This window comes from Eublepharis macularius, chromosome 8 (genome assembly GCF_028583425.1).
Source record: "Eublepharis macularius isolate TG4126 chromosome 8, MPM_Emac_v1.0, whole genome shotgun sequence".
Lineage (NCBI taxonomy): Eukaryota > Metazoa > Chordata > Lepidosauria > Squamata > Eublepharidae > Eublepharis > Eublepharis macularius.
Genome location: NC_072797.1, coordinates 142,451,199 through 142,465,145, shown reverse-complemented (window position 1 = coordinate 142,465,145; position 13,947 = coordinate 142,451,199). Strand labels below are relative to the sequence as shown.

Sequence of the window (13,947 nt, the reverse complement as noted above, 5' to 3'; positions counted from 1 at the left end):
CAGGGCAACAGCCAGAAGATTGAGATCACTAGTCAGGGCAACCGCCAGAAGATTGAGATCACTAGTCAGGGCAACATTCAAAAGATTGAGATCACTAACTCCTCTAAAATTTCTTTTCCACACATACACGCATGTGTGCATGCGCACATATATCATTGCTTTCTCTGGCCTCTGCACATATGTAATAGAGCATTTTAGTGCCTGCAGCATGGTACTTGCCAAACAGTTAAAGATTTCCTGAGACTATAATAATGAGCGTGTGAAGGATTTTTTGTTGTGGATTGCTGAGAAGAGAGATGCTTATATCAGCTGCTGTTGCCACAAAACTAGGCCTGTGCTTCTGCCTGCCCTATAATTCTGTGCTTGTCTGGAGTTCTATTTCCCTAATATTCTGTGTCTGGGACTGTCCAGAGAGGAATAATTATCCTATTTTGGGGGAAGCCTGAAAAGCAAGAGGCTTGGAGAAGAAACTCAAAAGAAAATATTGCCTGGCATGAAATGGCAAGAATGGTTAAGCTCAGCAGAATATGTGTGAGTATTAAGGTAGATGGGAGATACTTTAAAGTGTTTTTCGAGGTTCTGCATGCTAGGCTTGCACAATACTACCTTAAATGAGCTTGCTTTATTGCCAAGGAACCTAAGAGCTGCTTAAGAAATGATTGAGAGGCTTGCAGTTGAAAAGCTAGCTCCCCCTCACTCCAAGCCAAAATACAGACTGCTTTTGAAATTTCCTTGGCCCAAATGCAGTTGCCATCCCTTCCTGCTCATAGAAGTAGCTTCTCAGTTCTTTGAATTCTGGCTAGGGCTGTGCTATTCGGGTTTCGCTTCGGGTAAAGTTACCCGAAGCAGACCTGATTTGGCAAGCCTTGGCATTCCCGAATGCCGGGAATGCCAAAGCTAAGCTTCCCGAAGCGATTTGGGTCGCTTCGGTAAGCTTTGGGGCTTGTTTAAAGGGCCCTTTAAACAACAACCCCCACCTCCCCCCATCTACCTTGCAGTGGCTCCGGGCCGGCTCCTCTGCTGCTGCTGCACCGCTGCCCGAGCCTGCGGGGTGGTGAAGGCTGGAGCCGCCTCCTCCGGCCCTTCCTTTCCCTCAAATGGCCATGGTGTGCCGGAGCTGCAGCGGCCATTTGAGGGGCAGGAAGGGCCGGAGAAGGCAGAGAAAACCCTTCCTGCCCCTCAAATGGCTGCTGCGGTGCCAGCGCACCATGGCCATTTGAGGGGCAGGAAGGGCCAGAGGAGGCGGCTCCGGCCTTCCCCACCACCCTGCAGGCTTGGGTGGCGGTGTGGTGGCAGAGGAGCTGGCTGGCTCCAGGTTGTGCTGCCGCCGCCATGGCAGCGGCAGCGGCCTGCCCCCCAGCTGACAACCCTCCCTCCACCAGGTAATTGGGTGGGGGGTGGAGGGGTCTCCCCAGGGGGGGTGGGGGGTAGAGGGGTTGCTCCAGAGAGGGTGGTGGTGGGGAGTCTCCCCCCTCGCTTCAGTATGCTCCAAATCTTCACGGAGCACACCAAAGCGATTCCCGAAACCGAATCTGAAATGGCTTGCAGCTTTGGATTTCGGGGTATCCCGAATCAGTTTCCCTCTTTGGGTAAACCCAAAGTGGGAATACCGAATCTCCCCACCCATGCACAGCCCTAATTCCGGCTATTGCTTTTGAATCCACAAATTCAACTTCCATTACTTCCAGTTTGTATATTTCCTCTTAGCACCTCAATTATTACAATATGTTTTTTTAATGAAGGCCTTTTCAGCCAGGGAAAGTATCTTGCAGGCCACGGCCCCTGTGGCACCTGCCACAGAAGGTATCTGTCGTTGCCATTTACAGAACACACACAAGTTCTCAGTGTCAGAACTGTGGCTAGATAATGTCCTTACTCCAGACTACCTTCTGCAATTAGACAACAGTCCATTGTTTCCAAAAGGCTTTTACTGAAGAATTAGTTCATTATAGTCCACTAGCCCGAATACAATATTCAGGATGGTACATATGCATTGTTACCAATGACAGGCAAAGCATGAGGTACAAAGTAACAGATCACAGCAGGCCCAACCTCCCTCCACAGTTCTCAAAACAACCCCTTTCGTGCTAACAACCCTCTCGTGCTAACAGGCTCGTCCTGAAAGTAAATGCTATGAATTCTCTTGCTCTGGAAGGGATCATTACATAAAAAGTGTATTTGTAACATACCTTTAAAAACTACCACAATGGGTTTGTGATTGGACCTGCAAGTCTTAATTGGGTATTTTTTAAAAACAATATGGATTGGAATTGTTTGCTGAGCAATCCAGAGCCATCTTGTAGGAACAGGATGTTTGTTTCTCGTTGGCATCACTATTCTGGAGGACTGTTCCGGTAGGCTGTGCAAGACTGCAGATTTTCTCACTATCCCTCCCTTTCCTCAGTTGACTCCCTTCCTTACTGTAATTAGATTTTAGGATCTTCTGAGCAAACACTCCTTGGACGACATACTTGACTCCCAGCTAATAAAGCACTTCAGAGGAGTCAGTAGACTAGCAATATTGTCTTTGGGTTGATTAGAAGGGAGGTGGAGCCTTTTTTTATTTTTACCCCTCGGTAGCAAATGTGCTCCACCTGTTCAGTTGGCCCCTGTTTGCTGGATAATCCTGTGAATTCACCCTCATGGGAAAGCCTTTCTGGTCATTTCCCCTCTTTAGCCTTGCCAGCTGTGCCTATGTCATGTCTATTTCTCAACACAGAATTTTGGATTTTGAACAACTTTCCTCCATTGTTGATGTGTGTGTCTCTCTCTTTCTTTCTCTGAAGTCGACACCATTACATTTGGCTGCAGGATACAACAGAGTTCGGATAGTTCAGCTCTTGCTTCAGCATGGAGCTGATGTCCATGCAAAAGATAAAGGGTACGTATGGCTGCAGGATGAACGTTCTGGCTTCCGTTGTGAACTGCTGCTGTAACCTGATTTCACATTCTTAGACCCCCCCCCCTCCATCCCCAACTAGTATGAATTTAACACAGCCAAAGAGCCTTATTTTCATTAGTGGGGATGAACACAGGCTCCAGGTGTGCATCTTAACGGTATATCAGTTCTGTAAGTAATTCTAATTGATGCACGCTTGGATATGCAAAGTGTTTTTCAGAAGCGGTCTTGGGTAAGGAATCTTTTGCTCTTATGATTATCTGCTGGATTAGGTAAAGCCTTCCAGTGCCCAGATCCAATTTTCACCTCATTTTAAAATAGATTGTATTGCCTTTGCAAACATTTGATGCTGATTAACACTCCAGGAGAACTCAGCAGTACAAATACTGATGTATTTGGTCTACTTGAAAAGTACGTCTTGGACAACAAAATGGAATTAGTTAGCCAGTGAGTTAGTTGTAAATGCATAAGTGAAGTGTTTTCAGAGTGAAAGCAAGAAACTGAAATGCAGACTTTTATATGCAACCCAAGAATATTGTGATGAATTCACCGCGATCGCCACCAAACACGGAAGCCAGAGCAGCACCTACAGTAGCACAGATAGGAAGTCCTTGAGAATCGGTGAGCAGGCACTGAAACATCTGTCTACCACCTCTGTGTGTTTTGCTAATTTCACATTTTAATGTATTTTAAGCTATTTTGTGACCATATTAAATAGAAAGGTGGGATAACTGTTTTTTAAAATACATAATTAAAGGCAGCACTCATTAGCAACGGGCAGGCTGTCTGTAAGAGAAGAATGTCCACCAGTACTAATAATTATATTCAAGTTTCCAAGGATCTCTGCAGTCCCGGGAATAAATCATGAGCTAGAGGCAGGGCTGTTCTCAGAGGCCAGGACATCAGCCTAGGAAATCTCACAACTAAATCTTCATGCTAGCAAAGCCTTTGGCACCCCCCTCACTTTTCAATGGCAAACCACTAAAAATAATTTCAGTAACATATTTCATCTTTTTCAATGATAATCTGAGCAGCAACATAGCAAGTCTTTGTGTGCTCCTAAAAGAGCTTTTTATGTCATGGCTAATTACATATTGTGGCCAAATAATCATAAAGTTTTGAATATTTATTACATTATATATTCTGTTTTGTAAATTTTCAGTTGCAATGAAGCAACCTTGCATGCAGAAACATTGTGTTAAGGTTTAATTAAAACTCAAGAGCCATTAAATGTCTTATTTCCTTAGAAACATGTTTTTTATTTATTATACTTGTAGTCCGCCGTTCTTGCTGAGACTCCAGACAGATTGCAACTAAAAACCATGCAATAAGAACAATATCATATAAACCTTTCACAGAACTCAAGGTATAATCAGCAGGAATTACGAGATCGCAGAACGTGATGCAGTGGAACATCATATTCTGCACAATAAACAATATCATAAAGGAGGACTGCAGTATCAGAATAGCATAATACGTTCGGTGAAAACTACCTTAAATTTCACAGGCATTAACTACTACAGCTTTATTCACTTTATAACAATGCTGTCCTGAACAATTCCATTTTATGCATTCTGCAGGGACTAAGCACGCATATACAGATATACACACACACGCACACCGTTGATCAGTTTAGGAAGCTCATAACCCACTCTCAACACAACAGATCTCATGGCAGGGTACAATGCAACAGTGTCAGAATGTCATCAGAGAGCAGAGAGGACAGGGGGCAGTTTTATCTGTAACAGAATTTGTTAACAGAAGTGAAAGTGTGTAAACATTTATATCCATAGTATAGTTTTCTGGTATTCTATGGATGGGCGGCAGATTTTTTTGCAAAAGTTTCCAAATTTTTGCTACCCACTTTACATTACCATTTCTGTGAAGATAACTTGTGTTCTGTATTGTGCCATATTAGCCACTGTTCTTACCATTGAAAATTACAAGCCAGGGCGGGGGTGGGGGGGTGGGCAGCATACATATCTCATTTCTTTTATATTTTGTAGTGGGCTTGTGCCTCTCCACAATGCATGTTCTTATGGACATTATGAAGTTACAGAATTGCTATTGAAGGTAAGTTAAATTTATCAGTTTCTTGATAAATGAATTGCAAATTGTGTGTTAACAATAATGGGCATTTATGTTGTGCTTTGTGAAAGTGTTCCACTTGTGGTCTGTTATCCCAGTACTCTTAAGTAAAAACTTCTGTGGTCAGAACTTGTGCAGCGGTATTGATGGCTGGCTTGGGTTCAGGCCAGAAGATCCTGACTCCTGGCCTCTGAGCATTCAGCCTTCTCTGAAGCCTACAAACTGAGAAACCGATCAGTGAAGAAACAGGAACTGGCAAGCAAGTTCCTGTTTCGGTCTGGGAGGCTCAGAGGTGGTCTTAGGAAGTGTTAATCACGGTGAACTGTGATATAGAGAGAATCCGTTGCAGGCTGTCCGCGTTTAAGAGAGCCATTGCTTGATTGCATATGTCAGAGTAGGGATGCTATTCTCCCACTGGGGGTGGGGATCCCCCACTCCCACCCTGCACCCCCACCTCCACTTACCTGGCTGGTGGGGGGGGATGCTCCTCCTGGGGCACACTCCAGGGTTGCGCAGTGTGCTCCCAGGTGGTGCAGCCAGTTTGAAGTAGGGGTTAACAGCGTGGAACTCTAATCTGGAGAACCGGGTTTGATTCCTCACTCTTCCACTTGAACCACCTGGATGACCTTGGCTTAGTCACAGCTTCTAGGAGCTCTGTCAGCCCCACCCCCCTCACAGGGTGTTTATTGTGCGGATAATCGTTAACATTCTTTGTAAACCGCTCTGAGCAGGCGTTAAGTTGTCCTGAAGGATGGTATATAAATCAAATGTTATTGATATTATTAGTAATTTGGGCTGGATTAGGCTGGAGTCGGGCCCGATGTGGCTGGATTCAGGCCCGATTTGATTCGAATCATGCCACTGCAGAGTTCAGGAGCGCTGTTGTGCTCCACAGCGGCCCAATTCAAGCCCGAATCGGTCCCCGTTTGGCCCCCTTGGGAGCACGGGAGCTCTCCCAGGATGGCATGTGAGCTGTGCAATGATGTCACTTTGCAGAAGGGATGTTATCGCACAGGCCAGGAGCACGCCTGCGCTCTGTGCGTACAGCTTGGGAAGCCATAAGGTAGGTGCCAGGCCTCTGACCTCCTGCTTGAGGGGGTCGGGGGACCTTGCAGCCCTATGTCAGAGAGAGGTGTTTCCCACCGATGGGGACGGCTGTGTGCAGTTTACCTGTGGCTGCTGTGGCTGCTGATACTGAGCAGCAGTAACGGGGCTTCCACACAGCAGGCTTTCTTGGGAGATTTTTTTTTTAAATAAGCAATTTAATAGCATTGTAATAATATACTGCAGAAACAAAATAAGCATCAGGTTGAAGGAGCTCAGTATGTTTAGGCTGGCGAGGAGACGACTGAGAGTGCTTGAAGGGCTGTTATATAGAAGGTGGCGTGGAGTTGTTTTCCATTGCCCCAGAAGGTCAGACCAAAACCAACGGGCTGAAATTAAATCAAAAGAGCTTTCGGCTAAACATAAGAACAGTGAGAGCGGTCCCTCAGTGGAAGAGGCTTCCTCGGGAGGTGGTGGGCTCTCCTTCTCTGGAGGTTTTTAAGCAGAGGCCAGATGGCCACCTGACAGCAATGCTGATGCTGTGAATCTGGGCAGATCATGGGGGTGGGGGGAGGGCAGGAAGGGTTGCATCAGGGCTTGGTTCTCGTGGCCCAGGGTAAAGCTGACCCTTGAGGTCAGGTAGCAGTTTTCCCCAGGGCAGTTTGGCTAGGGATCCTGACAGTGTTTTGCCATCTTCTGTGCAAGGAGCAAGGGCCACTGAGTGTGTGTGGGGGGGGGGGGTCCATCCTTTCCTGCCATGGAGCAGCCATCCAGGCTTTACTGCAGTTTTTCCCAAAACCTGAGAGTAAAGTAGGTTTGAGAAAGACGGAGACAAACCGGAGAAACCCCGGGAAGTGCAGGAATGCTGTGGGGAAGCAGGAAAGACCCATCACTTCCAACAGCATCAAACTCGGGGCCAGTAACCCCTGCAGAAACACCCTGAATATCTTAATACTTGGTTTTGCTTAATCTGACGAATGCCCCTGGTAGAGCTGCCCATTTGTTTTCGGACGTGTTTCAGAGTGCTGGTTCTTACCTTAGAGCCCTGAAGTGGCTTGGGGCCGGGGTACTTGCAGGACCCCCTCCTCCCCAATTGTCCCCGCAAGGCCTGCCCCGTGTGACCTCCTGCCTTCAGCGCTGAGGCAGATGGCAACAAGAGAGAGGGATTTCTCACTGGGGCCACCTTGCTTAGGGAATCCTCGGCCCCTTGAGGCTTGGCTGCTCTCTTTTAAGCCCCAGGCCAAAACATTTCTGTTCACTCAGGCTTTTTAAAAAAGAGAGTGATCTTTTAATAGCGTTTTATAATGTGCGTTTAGTCTGAAGGCTGTTTTAAGCCGCTTGATGGATCTGTTTTCATGCTCTGGCTAGGTATTTGACTCTGGATTTTATTTCATAGCTTTTAATGTTTTATATGTTTATGATGTTAGATTTTATAAGCTGCTTTGGGCGAGTCTTCTGGAGAAGTAGCATAAAAATTCCCTTAATAAATAAATAGGGGGAAACGGTTCATTCAAGGGAACTGTTCATCCAAAGGGCCACAGATCATCACGTAAGCGGCTCATAACTGAACTGAAGGTTTGGCATATTGTTTGTGACGCAGCATTAATTGAAAACTTATTTCAGAGCAGTCGGAGCCATTTTTGGTGAGTCATTGGGGCCCCTGAAGCCTGAGTAACACCCTCTTGGTATTTAATTAAGATGGCAAAAATATTAATCCTGTTCGACACTTAAGTGAGACAGCATTATCTCCATATTACAGATACAGACTAATGCTGAAAAGACTATGCTTGCCCAAAGTCAAACCCAAGAGGCTCTTTAATGGAGATGAAACTCGAACTGGAAACTTACACATCTTGCTCTTTACCACTATATCGTGCCAGCTCTAGGATTGTTAGGGGGTTGGAATTCCTTTTTCCGAATTTTTATTTTTTAGAAATATTAATTAGTTCCTCTTAGTTATCTTTTCCTCTTTGGACAGAGGAATTCTCTTTTGTTTCTCATTAATTTATCTTTGAGTTTTTTCGCCACATGATAATGTAGATTTCTTCACCTGTGGATTTCTGCCTGCTGTTGTGCCACTGTAATATGATACAAAAGATAAAAGCCATCTGATGCAGCAAGGATATGTTCAGACGAGTCCTGCTTTGGGTTTAGTTGTTGGTTTAATGGCTCCCTTTGTTCATAAATTTCAACTACGTTCATAGTATATAAATAAATGCATTACATCTTAGAGATCTTAATCAAATCTTCCTCTTCATGAAAGAGGAACTGATTCAAAATTGACTCAAATTCCTAAGAAGAGGAATAGAAAAGGATTGCTAGATTTTAGGGAGAAATTCGGTATAGAGGAATTAAGAGAATTCCACTTAACAACCCGAGTCAGCTCATGCTGAAATCATTTTTTCTCTCAGTGTATTATCTTGCCAATCTCAGTGCCAATTCTAGGCTTTCAATATGTACTCATAGCAATAAATCTAGAATACATTCTTGCTATCAAGTACTTCATTAAATGAAATTATTTTTAATTTATCTTGTTAAAATATCAGTTCCTTCCCATCTAAGATTTCATTATATAGTAATGAAATCTTTGCATGCTGAACTTAATTGAAAAAATGACATTACACGTGGAACGTGTGAACTTTATTAATCTTGCACTCTCTCCTCCCTTAGCACGGAGCCTGTGTGAATGCAATGGATCTTTGGCAGTTCACCCCCTTACATGAAGCAGCTTCCAAGAATCGTGTGGAAGTTTGTTCTCTGTTACTCAGTCACGGTGCAGATCCCACTTTGGTCAACTGCCACGGCAAGAGTGCTGTCGACATGGCCCCAACACTGGAGCTCAGAGAGCGGCTCACCTGTAGGTATCTCCAGTGGGCATTGTGTTCAGCTCTAAGAGGTCTGTAATACGTCCTGCCGCTCCATGGAAGTAGGGAAATAATGTATGTGAGATTGGCCACACCCAACTTTAATTTAAAAAATGACAACCCCCCCCCCCCAATACCCTTATGGTTGCCAAGGAATTTTAGAGTGTGGGTATCCCTTGTGCAGTCTTAGAATCCAGGGGAGTGGCTGCGTGTGTCGTGGTTAGTGAGCAGGGCTTCAGTGCCGAATGTCTCTCCTGGCCACACTCCCCCCCCCCCCCGACTCCTAGAAGTAACACCAGTGCTTCTCCACCCTCTTCCGCATTGGCTCGGATCCCATGGGGCGTTTCCACTGACCAAAGAATTCCTGTCCTCGGAGCGTGATCTTTTCTCTCCTCCCCGCCTCCTGCTGAAGCTGTCTGCCGGTGCTGCTCCTCAGAGACTGGGGTTTCCGTGGCACCCAACACCATGCTTGAATCGGGTTCAGCTGAGGACCCCCTCTCTGAAAAATTTTTTATATCCAATCTTTAATTGTCATTTATCTTAAATTTTGAACCTTATGAGCTGCTTTTGAGTTCAGTCATGATAAAATATAATAGTCATTATAGAATAAATCATAAGGAATTCAACAGCAGCTTTGCTTGATGAGCATATGTGATGTAGGCGGTACCGTCCAGGCACAGTCATGGAATTCCAGCTGCTTTGAGGTAGAATTCTGGGCTGCTGATATTCTTGCAACATCTACACGAGCTTGCCAAGAAGAGATTATTTTCCAGTCCTCTTAAAGGTTTTCGAGAGAGCTGTCTCTTTCCTGAGAGTGAGTGAGAGTGCAGGAAGGCAAAATTCAATATATGATGAATTAGCAAAAGCAGAGAGCATTATTACAAAATATGTTGTCTGGGACCTTAAGTTTTCTCCTTCGCGTTTTGTCTGGGACCTTACGTTTTCTCCTTTGAGTGCCTCTATTTGCTCACCTAAAGCCACTCTTTACAAATGCTGGCTTAAACTAAAATATGTCTGCTCAGAAGTCCATTGGTCCAGCTTTCCATTTTCATGTCTGTTCGTTCTTGAAATTATAGCTTGGAAACTGAGCAAAAATGCATCTTCTAATCCCTGTGGTGAGGAGGTATATTACTAGTTTAGATGTTTACTAGTATATTACTAGTAAAGATGAGCAATACTCAACCCTAAAGCTGCATTTTGACACATTCATAGAAATGTACAGTGGTACAGTTTGAACGGTTACCTGGCTCCTCTCTTTCCCTCTCACATGGAGCACGATGAAAGAACAACGTATCGGGGTTAACTTTTCACACTTAAATCCAGGCATATCCTTTAAAGGGAGTTAGTTTTCTCCCATGAGCCAGGATTCTTAACAGGGGGTTAGTCCAGGCTTAGAAACCTGATTAGTCAGAAGAAAACTAACTCCAGTTAAGTTGCTCACTTTTCATTTGCTGATCACTGATAATCAGAATTAGTCTTAATTAACCTACCGTTTCTTCAACATGTTTGGGGGGGGGGAGCCAGATGTGCACGTGAGATCAGCACAAGCAGAGGGCAACCAAAGAAACGTACCATGCAATCCTAAACACTTATAACCTTCTAATCCCATTTATTTAGGATTGCACCAAGAGTCAATTTAGAGGCATTTCCGCTACTTCCTTGGTTTTGATTTGTTGGACCTTTACCGCAAATAGTTTCAGTGCATCTGAATTTCAGTCTGAAAGGAGTGAGATTGCTTGCTTGCTCGGAAGAGGGATTGGTTCTCCCCTGGGGCAGAATTTCTGCTGGTGACCTTTTGGCTTGTTTCAGTTCCCTGTTGCTGATATTTCAGAGTTGTGTTTTCGCATGCCCAGAACGTATTTTTTTCTCAACTTGGCCCTTTCAAGGGCAGCTGTGTCTTGAATAAACTGTTTTCATACTGAACTAATTGTTAGGTTGAGAGGCAGTATTGAAACGGACCCCCCCCCCCACACACACACTTCACACCTCGGCCCAAGAAATACCCATTTGCTTCCACCAGGTTCATTCTGGGGGCTAAATTAGGACAGTGAGACATATAGAATTACATCCTCCCTCTCCTTCCCCCCACAAGGTCTTGGTCATTTTCTAATTTTAACGTTGTATAAATCTATCAGATTTTGTGTCTGTTCCTCTGCAGATGAATTCAAAGGACATTCGTTACTACAAGCAGCAAGAGAAGCCGACTTAGCCAAAGTAAAGAAGACGCTTGCCTTGGAGGTTATTAATTTCAAGCAGCCGCAGTCCAACGAGACGGCACTGGTGAGATGATGCTCCCCGTATACTTTAGGCAGCACAACATTATGTATACACAATGGTTGCTGAAGTGGCCTGTGGTTAGACTGGTGTCTTTGAGGTAAACGTAGTTCAGCCCTTTACAAATCTAACTTGATGCTCAGCCTGTTTGGTGAGTTAACGCTGAGCTAAGAGAGAGCCCCGAGCGGACACCGCCTTCCTCATTGATCTGAGCGGCGAGAGTTCTGGAGTTCAACACTGAAGTGCTTCAGACTTGGTTGCCAGCCAAGCAGCACAGTGTCACAAACACGTCATACACTTCTGCCGCGGCTGGAGAAATGTCCGCAGTTTGCTCTTTCGAGGAGGGGGAGAAGAGCACGCATTCCCTGGCCAGCCTTAGCCTTGGTTGAGGGTTTTGCTTGCAGCACCGACAGTTTTGGCTAACCAGGGCCCCGCCTTAACCGGGCTTCCCTGCATGTGAGGCTGAGAGAGTGTCGTGTGTGGTCCTGTAACCTGCTCCGTGAACCAAGGTTAGGCTTATGTCTTTACCCTAACTCAGCATTTTGTGTGTGTGTGTACATCCTTTTCTTGCGAAATAGAAAATAATTCTGAAGTAAAAGCAGTTGCTGTTTTTCGTACAGAATCCCTCAAATCATTGTGTTACAGCTTCCAGTTCCAAACTTTAAGGCTTCACTTGAGCTTCTCATATTTGAGTAACAGGTTCAGAATAAATAACACGCTCGCTCGCTCGCTCGCTCGCGTTTCTTTTTATACATAAACTGAAGTCCACTGAAGGGAGGTGTCGTCCGGGAGGAGAGATCTGCGCGTATCTGGGAGCCGGCTTGCTGCTGCTTCACAGGAGCGTTCCCCGTGCCAAAGAGGCAAGCCGCTGTTGAATTAGAGGAGCACCTTAAAAAGCAATAATCCCAAGTTGGGTAGCAAGCGTAACTCTCCCCTTGCTGCATTTTTGTGACCTTTGGACTCCAGTGCAGCCCTGCGTCCAGAATAAATGAGTTACTTGTCCTGTACTAATCTGGAAACATACAGACTAGATGCGACACCTCTCTGTTTCTGCAATATCCCCTTCAGTTTCTTTCCTCGCCACAGGTTTCAGTTTATTCACGGAGTGCCATTTTATTTGCAGCATTGTGCTGTGGCGTCTCTTCACCCCAAGCGGAAACAAGTGACAGAGTTACTGCTTCGGAAAGGGGCCAGTGTGAATGAGAAAAACAAAGAGTATGTGGATTCTTTCTTATGGCAACATTTGCATTGAGGTGTAGTTAAGCCCCGTTTTCAAAGCTGTTCATTTGTATCTCTTTCTTGAAACCCAGTTTCATGACTCCTTTGCACGTGGCTGCTGAGCGAGCGCACAACGATGTGATGGAAGTTCTGCATAAGCATGGAGCAAAGGTAAGTGCTGGTCTGTGCTTTAATGAGGGGCTCGCCCCCGTAATCACCTGGCTTCTGCCCAGAGTGTGACAGTGGGCGAAGCCTGACTGTTGTGGCTTCGAGGGAGGTGGTCAGGGGTCTCTTGTCACATGATCTAATGTAGCTGCTGCTGTGGGACGTATACAAGCATGGATACAAGCAGAAGAAGCGGTTCCCTGATGTCCCCTGGTGGTTCAGACTTCTGAAGAGATGTATGAGTCTAAGTTGACTTTTTAAAGGCTGCATTTGGCAAAAGATATTTCTTGCGGGTGGAATTAATCTTAATTTGATGTGGCAAAGGCTGTTTTACCTTTGAATAATTTGCTGGGATAAAATATTTTTGCTTCTGTCCGTTGTCTTCTGGGCTTTTCAGTGGTCAGCCTTGGTGTGAGGCAGGACATGGCAAGTGAGGTTCATGAGCGGGATCTGCAGCGGCAGCCACGGTGCGGTTGGGGGGCAGTGTGGCCAGGGAGAGCCGTGGTGTCGCCTGCGTTTGCCGAAACCGTCTGTATTACTTTGTTCAGGACCAAATCCCCCTGTCCTCAGCGCTCAGCTCTATGACCAAATTTCCAAGGAAGGGTTCTTGTGCTGGGCATATTGTGGCCTTGCTGTAGCTGCGCAGCAGAATGCCTTCAAGAGCCCTGGTTGCATGTACTGAGTTCTAATAGAGGTGCATGCGCGCGCACGCACACACACACACACGCAAGAGAATCTTTTACAAAGCTGGCATGGGTGAATTCTTAGCACTGAGGTGACTTCATCAGCAGCTCTATCATTTCCTTTGAACTGCATTTAAAGGGCATAGGTGCAGATTCATAATTAATTGATTTTGAGTTTGTTGTTAGGTACTTGAGAATACTACTCCTCTAGTTCTTGTCACCTGTGGTTGCTTCAGCAATTTAGACCAGGATAAGTAAGACAAGTGTGTCTATCATATTTATAAACATGTTTGTGTTTACCTCTTCAGGTGTATCATTTTATGAGAAGCTTTAGATTCTCTTCATTAAATTGCAGGATTTAGGATGGCTGTAAAGATTTTGAATCTGCTTTTATAGTAGGCATGGGGAACTATCTCGTCTCTTAGCAGAATGAGATAATGAGCCTCTGGAAAAGGTGCATTTTATACCTCTGGTTTTATAGGTTCTTTTTTGACATTTTCTCTTTGTGGGGAGATGAATGGGCCACAAGCCAGCATCCTGGTTTAGGTGTTCACTTTATTATCTGAAGTTAACTGTTCCTAGAACTTGAAATGAGAAAATCCTCGGAGCGCTATACAAATAGCTGCACTTCTTCAGTGTCTCCAACCTGCCAAATCGATCAGGTGATGCAAAGACCCAGGCGTACATAGCTCCCAAGCTGCCTTGCAGCTGC

At 45.2% G+C, this 13,947-nt stretch overlaps 1 protein-coding gene across 1 annotated transcript in view; it reads left to right on the top strand.

Annotated features, from left to right (window-relative positions):
• The window catches only part of TNKS (tankyrase), a 121,764-nt gene that overhangs the window by 52,501 nt on the left and 55,316 nt on the right, over positions 1–13,947 (top strand). Inside the window, exons 6-11 of the mRNA XM_054987121.1 lie at positions 2,787–2,881; positions 4,906–4,972; positions 8,702–8,888; positions 11,054–11,175; positions 12,293–12,384; positions 12,480–12,558. Of these exons, the coding sequence (XP_054843096.1) occupies positions 2,787–2,881; positions 4,906–4,972; positions 8,702–8,888; positions 11,054–11,175; positions 12,293–12,384; positions 12,480–12,558 (642 nt within the window). The remainder of the gene's footprint in view (positions 1–2,786; positions 2,882–4,905; positions 4,973–8,701; positions 8,889–11,053; positions 11,176–12,292; positions 12,385–12,479; positions 12,559–13,947) is intronic.